Here is an 18130-nt window from a genome sequence, read left to right as displayed (position 1 = left end):
TCTAAATGCAACTAAGAAATCAAAAATACACTTGAGTTCGTTCTCTGTCTTTAATGTACCTGTAAACTTACATATAACTTTATATTATTATTATTATTATTATTATTATTATTATTATGAAGTTTGGATATGTTGTGTATACACATCAGTCAAATAACCAAGGGAATGTTTTGGTTGGCCAACAAAAACATTTCAGCCTTTCATAATTCTTAAAGGCACAGAGTGTTAATAGCGTTAGATCTTCAAACAACCAAGATCGCGTTGCTATTTTACACAAGCAGTTGCTTATTTAACGTTACCTTTTCTAAAATATGTCTCGAGTTCTAATAGTTGGTGCTGGACTTACAGGCAGTTTATGTGCCTGTCTGCTGCGGAGAGAGCTGCCAAAGAAAGTTAATATAGTCGTGTGGGACAAATCTCGGGGTGCAGGTTAGCATCTTATTTGTTTTGACTCACAGAATGTTTATTTTATATACTGATGTGAAACACTATCGAGTGGCAGGTGTCTGCGTTTAAATCATTAAACTAGTGGTACCAGTTACGTGCAGCAAACTGTCATTCATTAAGGTTAAACACAAGTCAAAACGCTGTTCTAAACTGGTGACCTGCTGATCTATAAAGGAGGAAGGTAAGCAGAATATAAGCATAATACGAGGTAACTTAAGCTTTATTATACAATGTTCGACGTCAAATTCCTTATTGACTCTTCACCTAAAAGGACACACTGATCAAGTCCTCTTTACATTTCAATGAATAGACGATAACCAGCCTGGAAGTAACTTTTGAACTTTGTCCTTTGATTGACAGGGCACACCCACTTCAAATTTAATCAGATAACACATTGATTAGAATTTGGATAATACCAGTTTTTATTTAATATGGGTAAAAACTACACAGAGTAAATATGGTTGGATTACAAAATCACACAACAACCTGACAACTGACAATAACCTTAAAAGGTCTGTATACACACGCTCACACACCCAATCTGGTTTTATTTATTCACCCTCATGTCATTCGAAACACAAGTTAAGATACTTTTTTGAAACCTGAGAGATTTTTGTTCATCTATTCAAAGTAAATTTCAGCAAAACTTTGCTTTATATGAGAAACAGGTTTAAAGGGTTAGTCATTAATTATTCACCCTCATGTCGTTCCAAACCGACAGACATTTGTTCATCTCAGAACACAAATTAAGATATTTTTGATGAAATCCGAGAGCTTTCTGACCCTCCACAGACAACAAGACAACTACCACGTTCCTTCAAGGCCTAGAAAGGTAGTAAGGACATTGTTTAAATAGCCCATGTGACATCATCGTGATACTCTTCTGAATGCATGGCGAAGACTGACACGGAAGAGAAGAAATTGTTGAATAAAGCAGTCTTGCATATTATTCAGACAATATAGGCTATAATTTATAAATTAAGTTTACCACAGAAAGTGAGTGAGTTAATTAGTTAGTAAGCTGCTCTGAGAAGAACATACTGAAGTTTTTTTTAGAAACTTCTCTTTATAAACTTTTATAAATGTCAGAGCAACTGCACTGTAGGCCTTTATGTACTGTTTTACAATGACTAATGGGATGCAGAAATATCACAAGACATCACATGAGTTTATGTTCTGACATAAATGTTTCTCACTTATAGCCTTTCGGCTTTTTTTTTCAAAGACTTGCCAATTAAGACAAATTATTTACTTGTATACTTATTTATATTGGTAACATTTCTTACAATGATGAAAACATTATAAAACTCAATTATAAATATGTAAAAAAAATGTTTTTTGATTTTTGTCATCAGGCAGCTGTTTTGATGTTATGAATATTTCATATCTGATATGACCACTTATTTATATGTATATTGTGTTTTACAATATTTACAATAATTTTTGAGTTGGTTTTATGTGTTTACATTGATGCTAAATCATTGTATGTTTTCATTCAGATGTTTCTTTTATCTCAGTAATCCAAAAGCATATTTTTTTATGTTGCATTGATTTGACCTGATGATATTATGAATAGATGTTGAATTTTATAGGGGGGAGAATGTCCACAAGCAGAAGTCCAAATGATCCTTCATGTACAGTTGATCTTGGTGCTCAGTATATAAGTGCCACACCATACTACGCTCGTATTCACAGCAGGTAGTCTACTTCTCTCTTAATGAGGTTAAAAGTATAAGGCTTTTTTCACTTTAGTTACAAATAAACATTTACGTCTTGTAGTGACTAATGCTTGTTTTTTTGTTGTTGGTATTTTTAGTTTTTATGAAGAACTCTTAGCACAAGACATTTTAAAACCTCTTGCTGCTCCTGTTGAAGGCATGATGTTAAAGGAAGAAGAAATTGTGAACTATGTAACGCCCCATGGGGTCTCCACCATCGTCAAACACTATCTCAAAGAGTCAGGTAGGTTATTTAAGTTTAGGTTCAACTTCTTTCCTAAAAATTGCTGCATTTTCCTTCTGGTTTTGCTGTAAGTCATACTGATATACAGTACTAGTCAAAAGTTAGGGCAAGTAGCTTTTTTTTTACTGAAATTAATACTCATTCAGTATAGATGCATTAAATGACAGTATATTTAAATAGAAAACAGTTATTTTAATTTGTAATAATATTTCAAAATATTACTGGTTTTACAGTATTTTAATCAAATATATGCAGCCTTGAGTATAAGAGACTTTTAAATGAGTAGTTCACTTTCAGAACAAAAATTTACAGATAATGTACTCACCCTCCTTGTCATCCAAGATGTCCATGTGTTTCTTTCTTCAGTCGTAAAGAAATTGTGTTTTTTGAGGAAAACATTTCAGGATTTCTCTCCATATAATGGACTTCTATTCCAAAATGCCGTTTAAATGCAGCTTCAAAGAGCTCTAAATGACCCCAGCCGAGGAAGAAGGGTCTTATCTAGCGAAACGATCGGTTATTTTCTAAAAACATTTATACTTTTTAATCTCAAATGCTCGTCTTGCTGAGCTAGACAAGACGAGCATTTGAGGTTAAAAGTGTATTTTATATATATATATATATATTTAGAAAATAACCCATCGTTTTGCTAGATAAGACCCTTCTTTCCCCGGCTGGGATCATTTAGAGCCCTTTGAAGCTGCATTTTAGAAGTTCAAACTCGGGGGCACCATAGAAGTCCATTATATGGAGAGAAATCTTGAAATGTTTTACTCAAAAAACATAATTTCCTTATGACTGAAGAAAGAAAGACATTAACATCTTGGATGACAAAGGGGTGAGTACATTATCTGTAAATTTTTGTTTTGAAAGTGAATTACTCCCTTAAGTCATGCAAACAGTTTTCCATTAAACATGCCAGGCAGTTTATTATATTAAAATGTCTACATTTAATTTAAAACATGTATTAAAATAGCAAAAATAGCATTCGCTGTAGCCTTTTCCATCAGGGCAATTTCACACAGAAATGCTTTTTATATATTTACACAATCAGAGAATCAAGACAGATTTAATAACCGATTTTATCACTGTTCATAAAGCAGCTGTTTTTCATCAGCTGTTTAATGACAGAAATGTGCTGCCAGAAAATTATTTTTGGGTCAGCAAGACCTGAGTCATCCAGCTGTTGTTCCTTCTAACTGGTACCTTTCTAGAAATGTGTCTGATTTCCTAGAGAGAGGGCAGAAGAATTTGGCCAGGCCATGCAGGCTGATTTATGAGCTCAGAGATCATGGCTCTTAGTCAATAATCTGACTAAGTCTTTAAAAACAGTTCTGGATGTTTTGATATTGTGCATGTGGAACAAAGAACAAAAAGCAGCAGTCAGATGGAACTGCTTTAATGTGTGCAGCAACATTAAAAAACAACACAGTTATTTTAAGCTCAGCAAAACAGTGAGGGATTTACTTGAGAAGTGAATTATGTGTATTTGCACACTATTTATCACCATTGCCCAGATATTGATATCATATACAGCTGTCAGCATTGTTCTGTCACCTTAAGCCTCTCGTGAAAAACGATGTGCTAATTCACGAAGGATGTATTTTCCATGTAACTGTGGGATTGGGTTTCTTTCCACTCTTGTATCTAAAATGAGAGATCATGTAGAACTATATGCATGTGCTATAAACCAAATCTTGATTTTTCTCAATGATACATAATCTGAGCTTTCCTTCTGTGTGACTTTCTTTGGAATTCTTTCTTTCCCTGTTTTTCCTTTGTGTCTCCTTTGACTTGATTTGCTATGTGCAACATTGTCAACTATGCCCCTCCGCACTCAAGCAGGAGCAGAGGTGCTCTACGACCGACACGTCACTCACATTCACCGAAAAGACGCTGGCTGGGAAGTGTGTCGCAAAGGGGGAGCGCCAGAGCGGTTTGACATAGTGGTTTTAACCATGCCAGTCCCCCAAATACTTCAACTGCAAGGAGACGTGGGATCTTGTGAGTACATTACCACACCGCCGCAAACTCACATACACACACATGTTGGTCTTAAAATTGAAATATGACTTTTGGTTTGGCCATTGTTTCTGTTCAAAATATCCCTGTGAAGTCGCATTGTATTATTTTATATAAGTATTTTATATAAGTTTTGAATTAGTCTTAGTAGATTTGAATGGACATTCCTAAGAAAATCTAAAGAAATATTTTCCTTCAATGCATGCCATGGCGTTAACTGCAGTGGACAGATTTTTTTTTACCTGCTTTGATTCTCCTAGAATGAAAGATAAAGGTAAAAAATACAGTATGTCACAAAAGTGAGTACACAACTCACATTTCAGCAACCATTTTAGTATATCTTCTAAAGGGACAATACTATAGACATGAAACTTGAATATATGCCTTAATCATCCTAGGCATCCATGGGCCTTGACCAGAGCTGCACAGGTTGTTGCTGGGATCCTCTTTCACTCCTCACGAAGCTTCTAGATGTTAGACACGTGGTGCTTTTTTACCTTACGCTTGAGGATGCCCCACAGGTGCTTAATAGGGTTCAGGTCTGGAGACATACCTGGCCACCCCATCAACTTCACCTTCAGCTTCCTCAGCAAGGCAGTTGTCATCTTGGTGGTGTGTTTGGGATCGTTATCATGTGCAAAACTGCCGTTCGGCCTAGTTTCTAGAAGGAAGGCATCATGTTCTGCTTCAGAAAGTACAGTACATAATGGAATCCATGTTTCCCTCAATGAACTGCAGCTCCCCAGTACCAGCAGCACTCATGCAGCCCCAGACCATGATGCTACCACCACCATCCTTGACTGTAGGCAAGACACAATTTTCTTGGTACTCCTCATGCTGGACATTATTTGAGCCAAACAAGTTTATCTTATAGTCTCATCAGACCACAGGACATAGTTCTAGTAATTCATGCTCTTGGACAGGTTGTCTTCAGCAAACTGTTTGCAGGCTTTCTTGTGAGCCAGCTTCAGATAAGGCTTCCTTCTGGGATGACACCTATGCAAACCGACTTGGTGCAGTGTATGGCATATGGTCTGAGCACTCATGCATCTGTTTTTTGAAGCCAGGTTCTGCACCTAAAGCACAGAACGAGTGCTCAACTCAATTAATCGACCCTTGCAAGGCCTGTTCCGTTGGCTGTATGTTGAGTTATTTTCAGAGGACAGTAAATCTATACTGCTATACAAGCTGCACATTGACTACTCTAAAATATATCCAAGTTTCATTTCTATAGTGTTGTCCCTTGAGAAGATATACTAAAATAGTTGCTGAAATGTGAGGGGTGTACTCACTTTTGTGAGATACCTCTGATTCTGCTTTACCATTTTTGTCAGCCATTTCAATTGGCTTTCTTTGTTAAATAAAGAACACTGCATATGCTAGGGTCAAAAGTTAATCTCCTATGGTGGTTTGAATGTGTCTAGCATATCCTAAATGGATAAAAATGTTTTAAAAATCTGTCTTGTTGACTCCACTGTTCATTTTCATGCAATTTGCCAAAAATCAACACTTTGAAAAAGTGTCAGGTAAGAAAATAGAAAACTTTATTGTAGTTTGTAAAGCACTAAAATGTGAGATGCATGGAAATGTTTTTATTAGTTTGGTTTTCAGTTACTAGGCTGTTGCTGCACTGAAAATCTTACCATCAGAAGGGTTTGTGAACGAGACCTATCAAAAAGGCAAAGAAAGTACAGAGCAACAAATAGGCAACTACTTACAAATAAGTTTTTACCTACTTATACCTAAGCGTGCAAATAGTCACTACAATAGTACTGACAAAAAAATAGCATTTTTTTATCTTGTGTCTGTGAAGCTGATTTTGAACAAATAAATGTATGTCAAATTGTCCACTAACACAACAGAAATAATACAATAGAAGTATATGGGAGTTAATTATTTATTCTGTTTTTACACAAATCTTTAGTGTTTTTCATAATGTTGATTTTTAGCAAATTGCATGGAAACCAATGGGGTCAAATCCAACACCAAAGTTGTACACAGTTTAACACAACAGGAGGGTTGAACAATAGCCAGATTGTATGTTCAATAGTCTCACATCTGCTTTCAAATGCACATGTCCACCTCTCCTTTACATGCATTCAGACTTGCCCTGGGCCGGTGGGCTTCAGAGACCCCATATCTCCATCTTAAACTGTTTTCCAGCTGCCTCACGGCTGCAGGTTAGCATCAGGGTCCAAATTGGTATTCTCAGTATGACGTGTTTGAAATGGTAAAACATAAGTCCTTAAGTAGAAATATGGAAATGGAAGAGTCAGGTCTGGGCCTTCTGGGTGTTGGAGCTTCTGAGAAACTGTGAATAATGCAGGGTGTGAGGAGAAAGTCACAGGCTCAGAAAAAGAGCTGCATCGCAAATTAAGGGATGAATGAAAAATGGAATGAGACAGCTGAAAATGGTGGAGGAGTCGCTAGCGAAAAAAGTGCGCTCTAAATGGTTGTGGTGTCACGCACAGAGCAGCAGAAGTAGGGCAGAGGCGGATGGGTCTCTACGCCGTTGATGCGCTATGAAACGGCTGTGCTGGAGCAGCTGAAAAATTAATCTGAAGTGGTCTGGATGGAGATGGAGGCCATGTGATCAATGTCACAGTTGCACAGGACTGCACATAACTGAACACAATGTAGAACAGGGTCGAAACTGAGGTGCAAAAAAAAAATCATGCACAAATTATTGGCCAGTTTTCTTTTTAAATACACATTCAGAGTTGGAGGTGAGCATTTTTTTTTTCCACAGAGATTAAGTTGATTTATTGTCTGGCAGGCTCAAGTCAATGTAGGCTCTCATTTAACTGCTTCTCTGTCAAATCATAGTTATTTTAAAGCCACTTCAACAAGAAATGGCTTTTTGGACTCTTTTAAGTGTTATTCTGTTTTGTGTCACGACTGGTTTTACTGTGAGAAAACCCATGTGTTCAGAAAAACACTGCTCCTGGGAGACATATTTCAGCCATTTCTTAAAATTCCTTAAACTCTTCTGATCTTTCATTTTTAGTGGGCTATGTTTTTCATTTGTGACTTTTTTTTCTCTTCTGCATACATCTTTGTTTCCCTACAACATATTATAATATTCAGTTGGAGGTTTTGTAACCTTTTGTGATCTAGCTGAATCTATATTCTTTGTGTTTGTATTCATAATTTTAAGTAGATGAGTCATCTAGCAGAGGTGTAGTTTATATATAGCTGCTTAATTTTAGATGTGGTTATAGTGCCTTTGGGACTGGTTTGTCCAGGGCAATTTGTTTAAATGTGCTTCATTTTTAAATAACAACATATGCCAGATCACATATACTATTATTTACTATTTATTTTTATTGAGCAAGGATGCATTAAAGACATTTATAATGTTACACAAATATTCTATTTTCATCAACCATTTGTTTTGTTTTTTTACTTCTGTTCATCAGATAATCCTGAAAGAAACTGATCATGGTTTTTACAAAAATATCACGTAGCACAACTTTTTTCAACATTGTTAGTGAAAATTAATGATAATGAAATATTTTTTGAGCCCCAAATCAGCATATTAGAGTGATTTCTGAAAGCTTATGTGAAATTGAAGACTGGAATAATGGCTGCTGAAAATGTAGAATAAATTACAATTTAAAGTGCATTAACCTAGAAAACAGTTTTTTAATTGTAATAATTTTTCACAGTATTCTGTTTTACAGTATTTTGATCAAATAAATGCAGCATTGGTAAGCATAAGAAAATTAGAAAGCTAGAAAGGTTGAAAAAAAAAGCTTTATATTAAAAAAAACGATGGTACCAAATAACACGTAGATAAACGTGTTCACTTTGTCTTCATTGTCCTGTTTGCCATGATGTCACCGTGTTAGTGGTCCTATTTGTAGTGGCGGCTGATGGACAGTTGGGGGCAGCAGGCAGGTATGAGCCACTGGCACTTGCAGAGATGCAATCTGGAAATAATTTTCACAGATTGGAGCTGCATGCTGAAAAAAATGAATGCCTCACACTTCCTGCTTCATCACAGCATGATTTCACAGAAGTGTCTATTGACCTCAATTTTTAGGTCTTTAGGTCTAATGTGTGTGAAAATAATTATGAATGCAGAAGCAAATTGATTGGGATTGTTTTAATGTCGTTTTAGAGGTTGAAAGAATGCTATAAGCAACTACAACTCTGAGTTAAGAGAATATTTTTTAATTTAGATTTTTTGTACTTTCATTGTTCACTCCAAAATTGGACATTTTGGTCCTCTTTATCAGAACAAGAACAGCCAAAATGCCTCAGAAAAATAATCTGTAGATGTTAAAATAGGGGTGCATCTAAAATTGTTGTCCTTTTTATTTTAAATCATAGACTAACAAAGATATTTATTGCAGGTTGTTATTGTAAGACATGTTTTTGATAAAGTAAGTAGATTCTTTGATGTGATTCACATGACAATGATTCATATTCCACATGAATTCTGTGTATTCCTGGCTTTCAGCAAGGTTTGTTTATATGTTTTGTGGTGTAATGCACTTTTCTGACACTTTTTTTTTTACATTTATTTTAACAGGATTTTCAACTTTGCGAAATTCAAAATGAGGCATATCTAAAATGACCTACATCTTGAGCAGTTCTTACATTGGCTGTTACATCCGCTCATAGTTTGTATGTTATATTAGTTGAATAGCCATAGAAACCAATGAAATATTTCTTTTAACCTGAATGCAGTGACAGTCACGTCCTTACAGCCCTGCCCTTCCATTCAATGGACTTTGGTTTCCCAGTGGCTTTCCATGTGCAGGGGAAATGAGGAGGAAATATGAGCGTGTATCATTTGCAAAAGATGAATGAACTCTATGCGTGCTGCTGGGCTGTGGCGTGCCTGATGTGGATCGGAGCCCTCCCTGGACTTGACTCTGATTTGTTTCCTCTAATATATTACTGAACATTTCGGGTTAGCGGTTTGACTGGGGTTATGGAACATACGTTTGGGCCAGAGGTGCTTTGCCAACTCTGGTGCGTTCAGTTGCAGCCGACTTCCTGACACATTCTGCTCGTTTCTTGGCCAGAAATTCCCCTCCTTAATGTTTGGATGTTTTTCATCACGTTCTGCAACACTTTCTTCCTTAATTCTTTCATTATAGCTGTCTGCTGTCACTGACATGCTCCACCAGCTGCCAGAAATTAACATGAGAGAGTGGAATGCAGCTTTTGCAAGCGCTGGCCCAGTCCCTTTGAATTGGAGTGACATAACATGTTTGAGTGCTCTCAGACCCCTGATTTCCTCCATAGTAACTCCACAGTCACTTCAGGGACGTTTTCTAGCTTAGGCCACATGCCACACACATACACACATCCTATCCCTGCACATGTGCAACACAAACTGAGGAGAGTGCATTTTTGAACATGAAACACTGGGTCTGGCTCTTCCTGCGCATCAGAGGATGTAATCTATAACAGGTGGTCGGGCCTGTTCTCCAGCGACGCAGTAAGAGGCTGAATAAGTACATTTCAAAATTAGAATCTGATCAAAATTCACTTCCACTTTGGCAGGCTTGCTTAAGCCTATGCAGAACCATTTCTGCTTTTGTGGTTAAAGACAGAGAAGACTCTAAAGAGGAAGTTGACCCAATGCCTACAAAAACGGTTTAGATTTTCTGCTTTTTCTCCAGTGTTAAACATTGAGTAAGTGCTTTCCAAACCGTATTATTGTTCACTACTCTTCAAAAGTTTGGGGTCAGTAGGGTTTGTTTTTGAAAGAAATAATACTTTTATTCAGCAAGCATGCATTAAATTTATAAAATGTATGAGTGGAAACTTTTATACGCTTACAAATGACTTGTGTTAGTGTTTCCACAAAAACATTAAGTGCTGTTTGCACTTCTTTTCTGTTTTTAGAATTGATAATAATAAGAAATGTGTCCTGAGCAGCAAATAGGCATATTAGAAAGATTTCTAAACACTAAAAACTGGAGTAATGGATGTTGAAAATTTTGCTTTACCATCACAGGAAATATTACAGTTTAAAACACTTTAAAGTAGAAAACAGTAATTTTAAATTGTAATAATATTTCACAATATTACTATTGTAATAGAATTATTTTAAAACATCAAATCTTACCAAACCTAAACGTTTGAACTGCAGTAGTACTTCCATGTGTACATTCGCTGCTGTGAAAGTGGGGCGTATTTCTGTTTTTATTTATTTATTTATTTATTGTTTGTTTGTTTTTATGATTCCTAGCAGCTCTTTAGTTTTACACTCACACTTCCTCCAGTCTATAAGTGCAAAGTTTATGTTCCCCTTCCAAGTGCTGAATGATCATTTGTAACCTCTTTGTATGAGATCAGAGCTGTGAATCATATCTCCTGATTCACTCAACGGCAGTTTATGGGCCACTTATGAATGCGTTTATGCAAATTGCATCTTGATATTTAAGGATGAAAAAGGCAATACTGATGTCTGAATATAGGAGTCACTGACTCAGTTGCCCATTCTGTTACTCTCAATGAGTGATGGTGTGCCCACACCCTTTCCTATTGTGTGCTTTTACTTCCTGTCCGGCCCGTGTGCAGGTCTGTCAGGGCGCACCGAACTTAGCAAGCCTTTGTGCCTATAAGTGATTACGTCATTGTGCTGAAATAGGGCATTTTTGCAGCTAACCTCCGTGTGGCCGGCAGTTACACTCGTGCGGATCTTTTCCACGGCCCAGATCCCCTGACGGCCTTGAAACTCTGCTGATGTTGAGAAACATGATTCTTCATTTCTAATGAAATTAAAGCTCTATTTTTGGCAGTCTCTCTCTCATTCTCTCTCTCTCTCTCATGTGGTAATCAGTCTCCCTGGCTGCATTATTTGATTTGGGGTCTGGCTGTGAGAGATAGGTAGCATGCTGATTATTTCCCTTTTTTCCAGTTGCCTTTAAAGAGCGGTTGTTAATCAGCAGATATGATAAAAGGCATGACAGGATGCGTCGTTAAACTTAAAACGGCGCTTCTTTTGTTCCCCGCCACCAAACATAAATATCCAAGCTTTTCGTTTGGCTAGCAATTACCTTGAGCTCCTCCCGTGCTCAGAATACAATAAATGTGTCAAGTTACATCATCCTCCTCTTGGTTAGAGATTCTCTTTTTGTCTCTCATCGAGTGGCTGTCTGGGTCTGCTGCTTTCAAGTCTGGCGTGATGTAATCCCTTGTTCTGACTCCTGACAGAAAGGCACGCTTATTTCCCCTGCACTATCTGGGTGTTGTGCGCTAAATGGATACTTAGTCCTCCTCTCTCCACAGCTCTCTCAAAGGCGCTCAGGAGACCAAACAATGGAGGGATAGGGTTTTTTTCCTCGTCACTCTCTCTCTTTATAATTGGGTCGCTTAACCCTGTCAAAGTAGCGCTCGGTTTGATGTTGACTCTTGGTGCGGTACCTTTGTTCTTTGAGTCACCTTTTGACACATCAGACTGATTTGACAGATCATGTCCATTTTGAATGAAAATAATGGTGGGTAGTGCTAAGAAAAATATATTTACCGTTGGTGAATAAGATGTTAATTTAGATTAATATGTCAGAATAGGAGTGCCACTTAAAAATAAAACAAAGAAATCATTTATCAATGTATTAATTAGGCTTTTTTTTAAATAAAGGACATAAATTGGCATTTAAAACTATTTATTTTTATACACATTTAAAAGTGATTGTTACATAGTTAAATAGTGCAGTAAATGCAATAAATAATGCATCTTAATGTTAAATATATATATATATATATATATATATATATATATATATATATATATAAAAATAGATTTTCTTTACCTGTTTACCTTTGTTAATCTGGTGGACATCATGCATTAAAGGTTCATTGTTTGCTTTTTTTAGAGGATTTTTTGTTAAAAGAAAAGCAGATGACTAATTTAGAAAATTTCTAAATATTTTAGTTATTATTTATTGAACAGTTCAAAAGTTTACATATGCCTTGCAGAATCAGCAAAATGTTAATTATTTGACCACAAAACAGGGATGATACAAAATTCATGTGTACATATAGTCCACAAGAGAAAATAATAGTTGAATTTATAAAAAATGATCCTGTTCAAAAGTTTACATACACTTGATTCTTAATACTGTGTTCCTTCCTGAATGATCCACAGCTGTGTTTTTTTTTTTTTTGTTTAGTAATAGTTTTTCATGAGTTCCTTGTTTGTCCAGAACAGTTACACTGCAAAAAAATTCTTCAAGTACCACAAATGGTTTTTCAGCATTTTTGTGTATTTGAACCCTTTCCAACAATGACTGTATGACTTCTGAGATCCATCTTTTCACGCTGAGGACAACTGTGTGTGGAGGACAACTCATATGCAACTGTTACAGAAGGTTCAAACGCTCACTGATGCTTCAGAAGGAAAAAACAATGCAATAGGAGCCAGGGGTGAAAACTTTTGAATAAAATGGAGATTTATTACTGTCTATCAGAAGCTACAAAAGATACTTTCATCTTTCCCAGAATGCAAAATAAGTTACATTTACCCTGGTATTCGCTTCATGAGCATTTTACCCTTCTGTAATAGTTAAACATGAGTCCCTTAGTTGTCCTCAGTTTGAAAAGATGAATCTCAAAATCATACAGTCATTGTTGGAAAGAGTTCAAATACACAGAAATGCTAAAGGATTTTGCAGCAGGCAGTTTAACTGTTTAGGAAAAACAAAATCACTAATAAAAAAACACATCTGTGGAACAACACAGTATTAAGAATGAGCTGGGTCATTTTTTTTTTTTTTTAGAAATTCAACTATTATTTTCTCTTGTGGACCATATCTAAATTTCTTTTATGTGAAATGTCTTTTTCAGGTCAATACTAAATAAAAAATAATGGCATTTGCATTGAAAGTAAAGAGTTTTGAGGATTGTTGGATCATTTTCGTTGGCTATCGCTATGATCTCAAGTAAGTGACAGGTTGTCCGAGACACACATAATCAGAAAAGAGATCTCGTTGCAAGAGGGAAGGGAAGTTATTTTGATTAAAGATTACAAGTGTTTTTTTATTTTGTCAAAGCTTAATTATTGATTTATTAATTAATTAATAAACTGATTTTTTTTTAAGTGAAACTCCAACTGTAGAGAGCAGAACTTTTTATGGATGTCAACACAAGGCATGTATAACATGCCTCATATACATTTGTTGCAGAAACATGCTTTTTTGCATGCATTTCAGTGCGTCTTTATACAAACCTCATTCAGGAAACTGTGCATAAAAAGAGGAAGATGTAAGGGGCACAAAGCTAAAATTAGAGTCACACCCAGAAAAAAAGATACCATAATGAAGCATGTGAGAAATTGAGCCCAAACCTCAGAGTTGTGAGTGTAAAATCCTCCACTGCATGAAGAGGCTCACTGTGACTTCAGAGGCTCGAGATAATCTCACCCCTGGTGTGCCAAGAGCGAATGCCATTTTTGGGTAGTGCCATGATCTGTATTTGGATTAGAACAGAAGATGAATGAGCATTGAATTGCTCTCTAAATTAAGAGGAATTTGTGATGCAGAGAAAGAGCTTCTTTTGACAAGGCCGGGAAAGGCTCTGGCTAAGTCGTGCTCCTAATAGCAGTTCCCTTGCCAAACCATCTTAAAACTGAAATGATCTTTTATGAGTAATGGCGGCTCTTGCACATTTGCATGTCAGTTCTCTGCTTCGTCTGTTTCATCATGCACTCCTGATTTAACTATAGCTATACTGCACAAAAAAAGAACCGTCTGCCCTTATAAAATAGAGCCTGTTTTTGTTTTTTTTTCAGTTTAAATACAGGAAGAATGTGTGTTTTACACTGATTAGTCATACATTTGAGGAAGCACATAGTACCACATTCTAATAATGTTTTGTTAAAACTGTTTGTACACTCTATAAGACTCGCTTTTAAATGGTACTTGCTGACCAGTCCTACCTTAGCAACTGTTGTCAACTTCCATTTTTTATGCAAGTCTAAGAAGGCTCTGTATGTTAGTTTAAAACACTAGTTTTCAAAAATTATCCAAAATTCTCATTTTGTTGTGTGATCTGTTATAGACATTTCCTTTATTTCAGCAACCTAGACTCATTGGAAAAACATACCACTACCTACAATTTTTGCAAAACTCCAAAAATCTTTACATTTAATTCACGGGAGTAAGACAGCATCAACATTTTTTTTTTTTTTTTTTTTACACAAATTTTGATTACAAGGCAACTAATTGGTTCAATATGACATCAAAACACTACCATAGTGCATGATTTGTAAAAAAAAAAAAAAACATAACCAGCTCCCATATGTAATGCCGCTTTTGATGTAGTAAACTTGCTCTGTAGCTCACCTGGTACAGCATTGCACTTGCATTGTGGAGAGCTCTGATTTGAATCTCATGAAATATAGAATAGCTCAAAGCTAAAAATGAATTGAATTGCATTCAAACATGTTATTTACAAATGCAATAGAGCATAGAGCACTTTCCACATTTCCGATTCACATTCTTTCATTCATTCACAGATTCACATTCATTTCTGATAAAAAATGAACACACATTTACTGCCACATTTCGCGAAACATGCAAGAAGCAACGTAATATAATTTTGCAGCAATGTCAACACAGGCATGTTTTTCCAATGATCCTGAAAAGGATTTTAGATCATTTTAAGAATGTTGCATTCCATCCAGAAAGCTGAGTTGTAGCACTCCTGAAGTAATTTACTATAATTTAGATAACCAAATTGATTGCGTTGCCACACTAGAGCAGCTTTTATTTGCTCTCTGAATGAGTCTGGAGTTAGAAATGGGGCGTATTGATTTCCTATACCACATCACTGAAAGTCCACTGCAGCGCCAGACACACTATACACATTTATGATGAAGGCTTTTAGCATTGTCCATTAGTTAAAAACAGACTTTTGCGCTGTAACATGGATTTCAGCTCGCTGTGTTGGGGCAAAATATTCTGTAAAAATAAATAGGTCACCTTTGACCTACTGCTTAAAATAACCTGTGGCTTGACGTCAACGCCGAAGCCCTCAGGTAGCTGCCCTAAATGTCTCTGTTTGGTCCCAAATTACACTTGAGCTATCTATGAAACAAACCGCTCAGGCATGCTGGCAATCTCCTTGTTTATCCAGCAGATATTTCAGCTGACATCAGAGCGGTTTCGTCTTCGTTTACCTGGCTGCACAAAAGTGTCCATTATTGCCCTGTTTGCAGGGAAACCGAAAAAGCAAAAAAATCCCTCCAGCAAAAAACATTAATAAACATCCCTGAAAACCTGTGCTGCTTTAAAGTGGCCTGCAGCTGCGGAGGCACATCCGTCTCTCTAGCGGCCAAGGCTCAAACTCCGGATATAAAGAGCTGAGAAGTTTTCATTTATAGCATCGGCCAAAGCCTGCGGTTTATGGATGATCTGTAGTTGGCCCACAGAATCCTCAGTGTTCTGGGCCAGTGCTGTAGGAGAAAACCTGGATATGTGTTATAGTGAGGGCCATTATCTCTAATATGTATCTAAGCTTCTTTAATACATGGAGAACATTCTGAAGAACATCTTGTTGCAGATGAATTACAGCACACATTTTGCTTCTTTGCACATTTAATCGCATTTGGCAGACATATGAAAAGATTGAGTATGTGTTAAAGACTTTGGCACTTTTTTAAAACCAAAAGTACCATCATTTGAAGTTGGTTTTCTTTTCAGGATAGGACTTGAAGGGCAAAACCTCATCCACAGGATCAGCATTTAAGTGAAACCAGCCTATGTGGAGGCCTTTTTATGAGTCACCTTTAATGAAATCACATGGCAAATAAGAGTGGTGATTTATCAGTGTTTGAATACTAAATGTTTTCAGACAACTTGGAGGCATCTATAATGCTTCTGGCCTTCACCTCTTTAATTGCATACATGAGATAAAGTGCTTTAGCATCCAGGTGGTTTGGCAGCACTAGCTTCAGCTTGCCTTGGCACCGAGCGCACACATCTCATCGGCTTTATTTTTTCAAGCGACTCGAATATAACCTGGCTGTGTAACCTGGCTCTCGTGAGCAGTTGGAAAAGAAATTCAGGCCTCTTCCCTCCCAACTTGCTGTACATCATCCCAATCACATGTCATTTGGGCAAATGTGTGTTGAAACGTGGTTCATTAGGAGCTACGGCTAATGATGGACCTCTCGCTCCTGTGCAAAGCCCCTTTGAATCTGAATGGTGTCAGTCCCCCTCCACTTCACCCAGACTAATAAATACTTCTTATTGTTGGACACAGTTCACCAACAAGTGCATTAAAGGTTAGCTAAACAACATTCGACTCCCTTTTTTTGTTTGGTTTAGATTTTTTTTCTCTCTTCCTTTTTATTTTTGGGAAGCTTTCCAGAACCTCTCAGGCAAATATTAAATCAACCTTTAAAGGGCTGAGAGATCATAAATTGGGAAATGGTTCAGCTCTCTTGTGCACTCTGTGTAGCCTTCCAGTATGCTGCGCTGCTGTGTGGCGTCCCAGAGGGTAGCAGCAAAGGCCAGCCCTTCCAGGGAACAATGATGAATGCTTGGGAGTTGGTGCGCTTGCAACAATGTTGCCTTAAACAATCAAACAATGCCAATGTGAAAAAAATGACCACCCAAATTCAAAAATAAACTTGTTTTGAATTTCCCTGCATGCTGGATGTAACGTTTCAATCAGTATTTAAACCTGAATTAACCCAATATGTTATTTATCATGTGGTCAGATCTATATGCAATCCATGTTGCATATAGATTCACATTTTGTGAATTAGGTTTCTACTGAATGGTACTAAATAAGGGTAATTTTAATCATACAAAAAAGCCAAAATGACAATTCTCTCATCATTTACTGACCATTATGCTGTCCCAGATATGTATGAGTTTCTTCTCTTCAGATGAACATAACTGAAGATTTTTATAAAAATAATCCATCTTAAAAAGAGTCCATATAATGCCAGTGTATGGGACCTCCAAAGTTAATCCTTCAAAAACCACACAAAGTAAACATGGTAATCCATAAAACCCTATTGGATGAATCAGTGTATTCTGAAGCAAACTGATTTTGAGCAATGGTTTATATATATATCAGTCATTATAAAACGGTTAGTTCCATTCCTCAATTCTGATTGGTCAGCAGCTGTGTCGTATTCATGATACGGCACGGCTATGACCGCTTCACTCAACGGTTTTGTGTATCATTGAACCTCCTTAGCAACCACCCTTAGCAACGTAAACACAGCTGCAGCAGTTAGGGACTACTTTTTACAGCGGAAGGCAGTTAATGATTTTACTTTATGAAAACGTACAACCTAATTTACATATAAATTAATATATATTTTTGATATTAATATTTTTATTGTGTGGTAACCATTTTATAAAAGCAATAAGGTACTTGAGGCCGTGCTGTATCGTGAATAAATCAATTTATTCACGATACAGCACGGCCTCTCGTACCTTATTGCTTAATTCTATAAGTCATTTTCACACACACCTATTGTTTCGCCTCAGAAGACATTGATTCATCAACTGGGTTGTATGGGTTACCGTCTTGTTTGGCTTTTGAAGCCTTTGTTTTGAGAGACCCATCCACTTGCATTATATAAACTCACAGAAATGGATTATTTTTAAGTATCAGTTGTGTTCCACAGAAGAAACAAAGTCATACCTCTGTAATCGCATGAGGGTGAGTAAATCATGAGAGGATTTTCATTTGGATGCAGTACTCCTTTAATGAT

At 36.7% G+C, this 18130-nt stretch overlaps 1 protein-coding gene across 2 annotated transcripts in view; it reads left to right on the top strand.

The window, feature by feature from the left end:
* Nucleotides 1-256: 256 nt before the first annotated feature.
* Nucleotides 257-18130, top strand: part of rnls (renalase, FAD-dependent amine oxidase) — a 50023-nt gene continuing 32149 nt past the window's right edge. Inside the window, exons 1-4 of one of the 2 annotated variants that reach the window (XM_073828728.1) lie at nt 257-429; nt 2040-2145; nt 2264-2409; nt 4255-4413. In XM_073828728.1, the coding sequence (XP_073684829.1) occupies nt 312-429; nt 2040-2145; nt 2264-2409; nt 4255-4413 (529 nt within the window). In that variant the 5' untranslated portion in view covers nt 257-311. Of the gene's footprint in view, nt 430-2039; nt 2146-2263; nt 2410-4251; nt 4414-18130 lie in introns of both variants that reach the window. The other variant, XM_073828727.1, reaches the window with a different exon arrangement.

Source organism: Garra rufa, chromosome 22 (assembly GCF_049309525.1).
Source record: "Garra rufa chromosome 22, GarRuf1.0, whole genome shotgun sequence".
Taxonomy (NCBI): Eukaryota; Metazoa; Chordata; class Actinopteri; order Cypriniformes; family Cyprinidae; genus Garra; species Garra rufa.
Note: the sequence above shows the minus strand (reverse complement) of the source record. Positions and strands in the feature narration are given on the sequence as shown.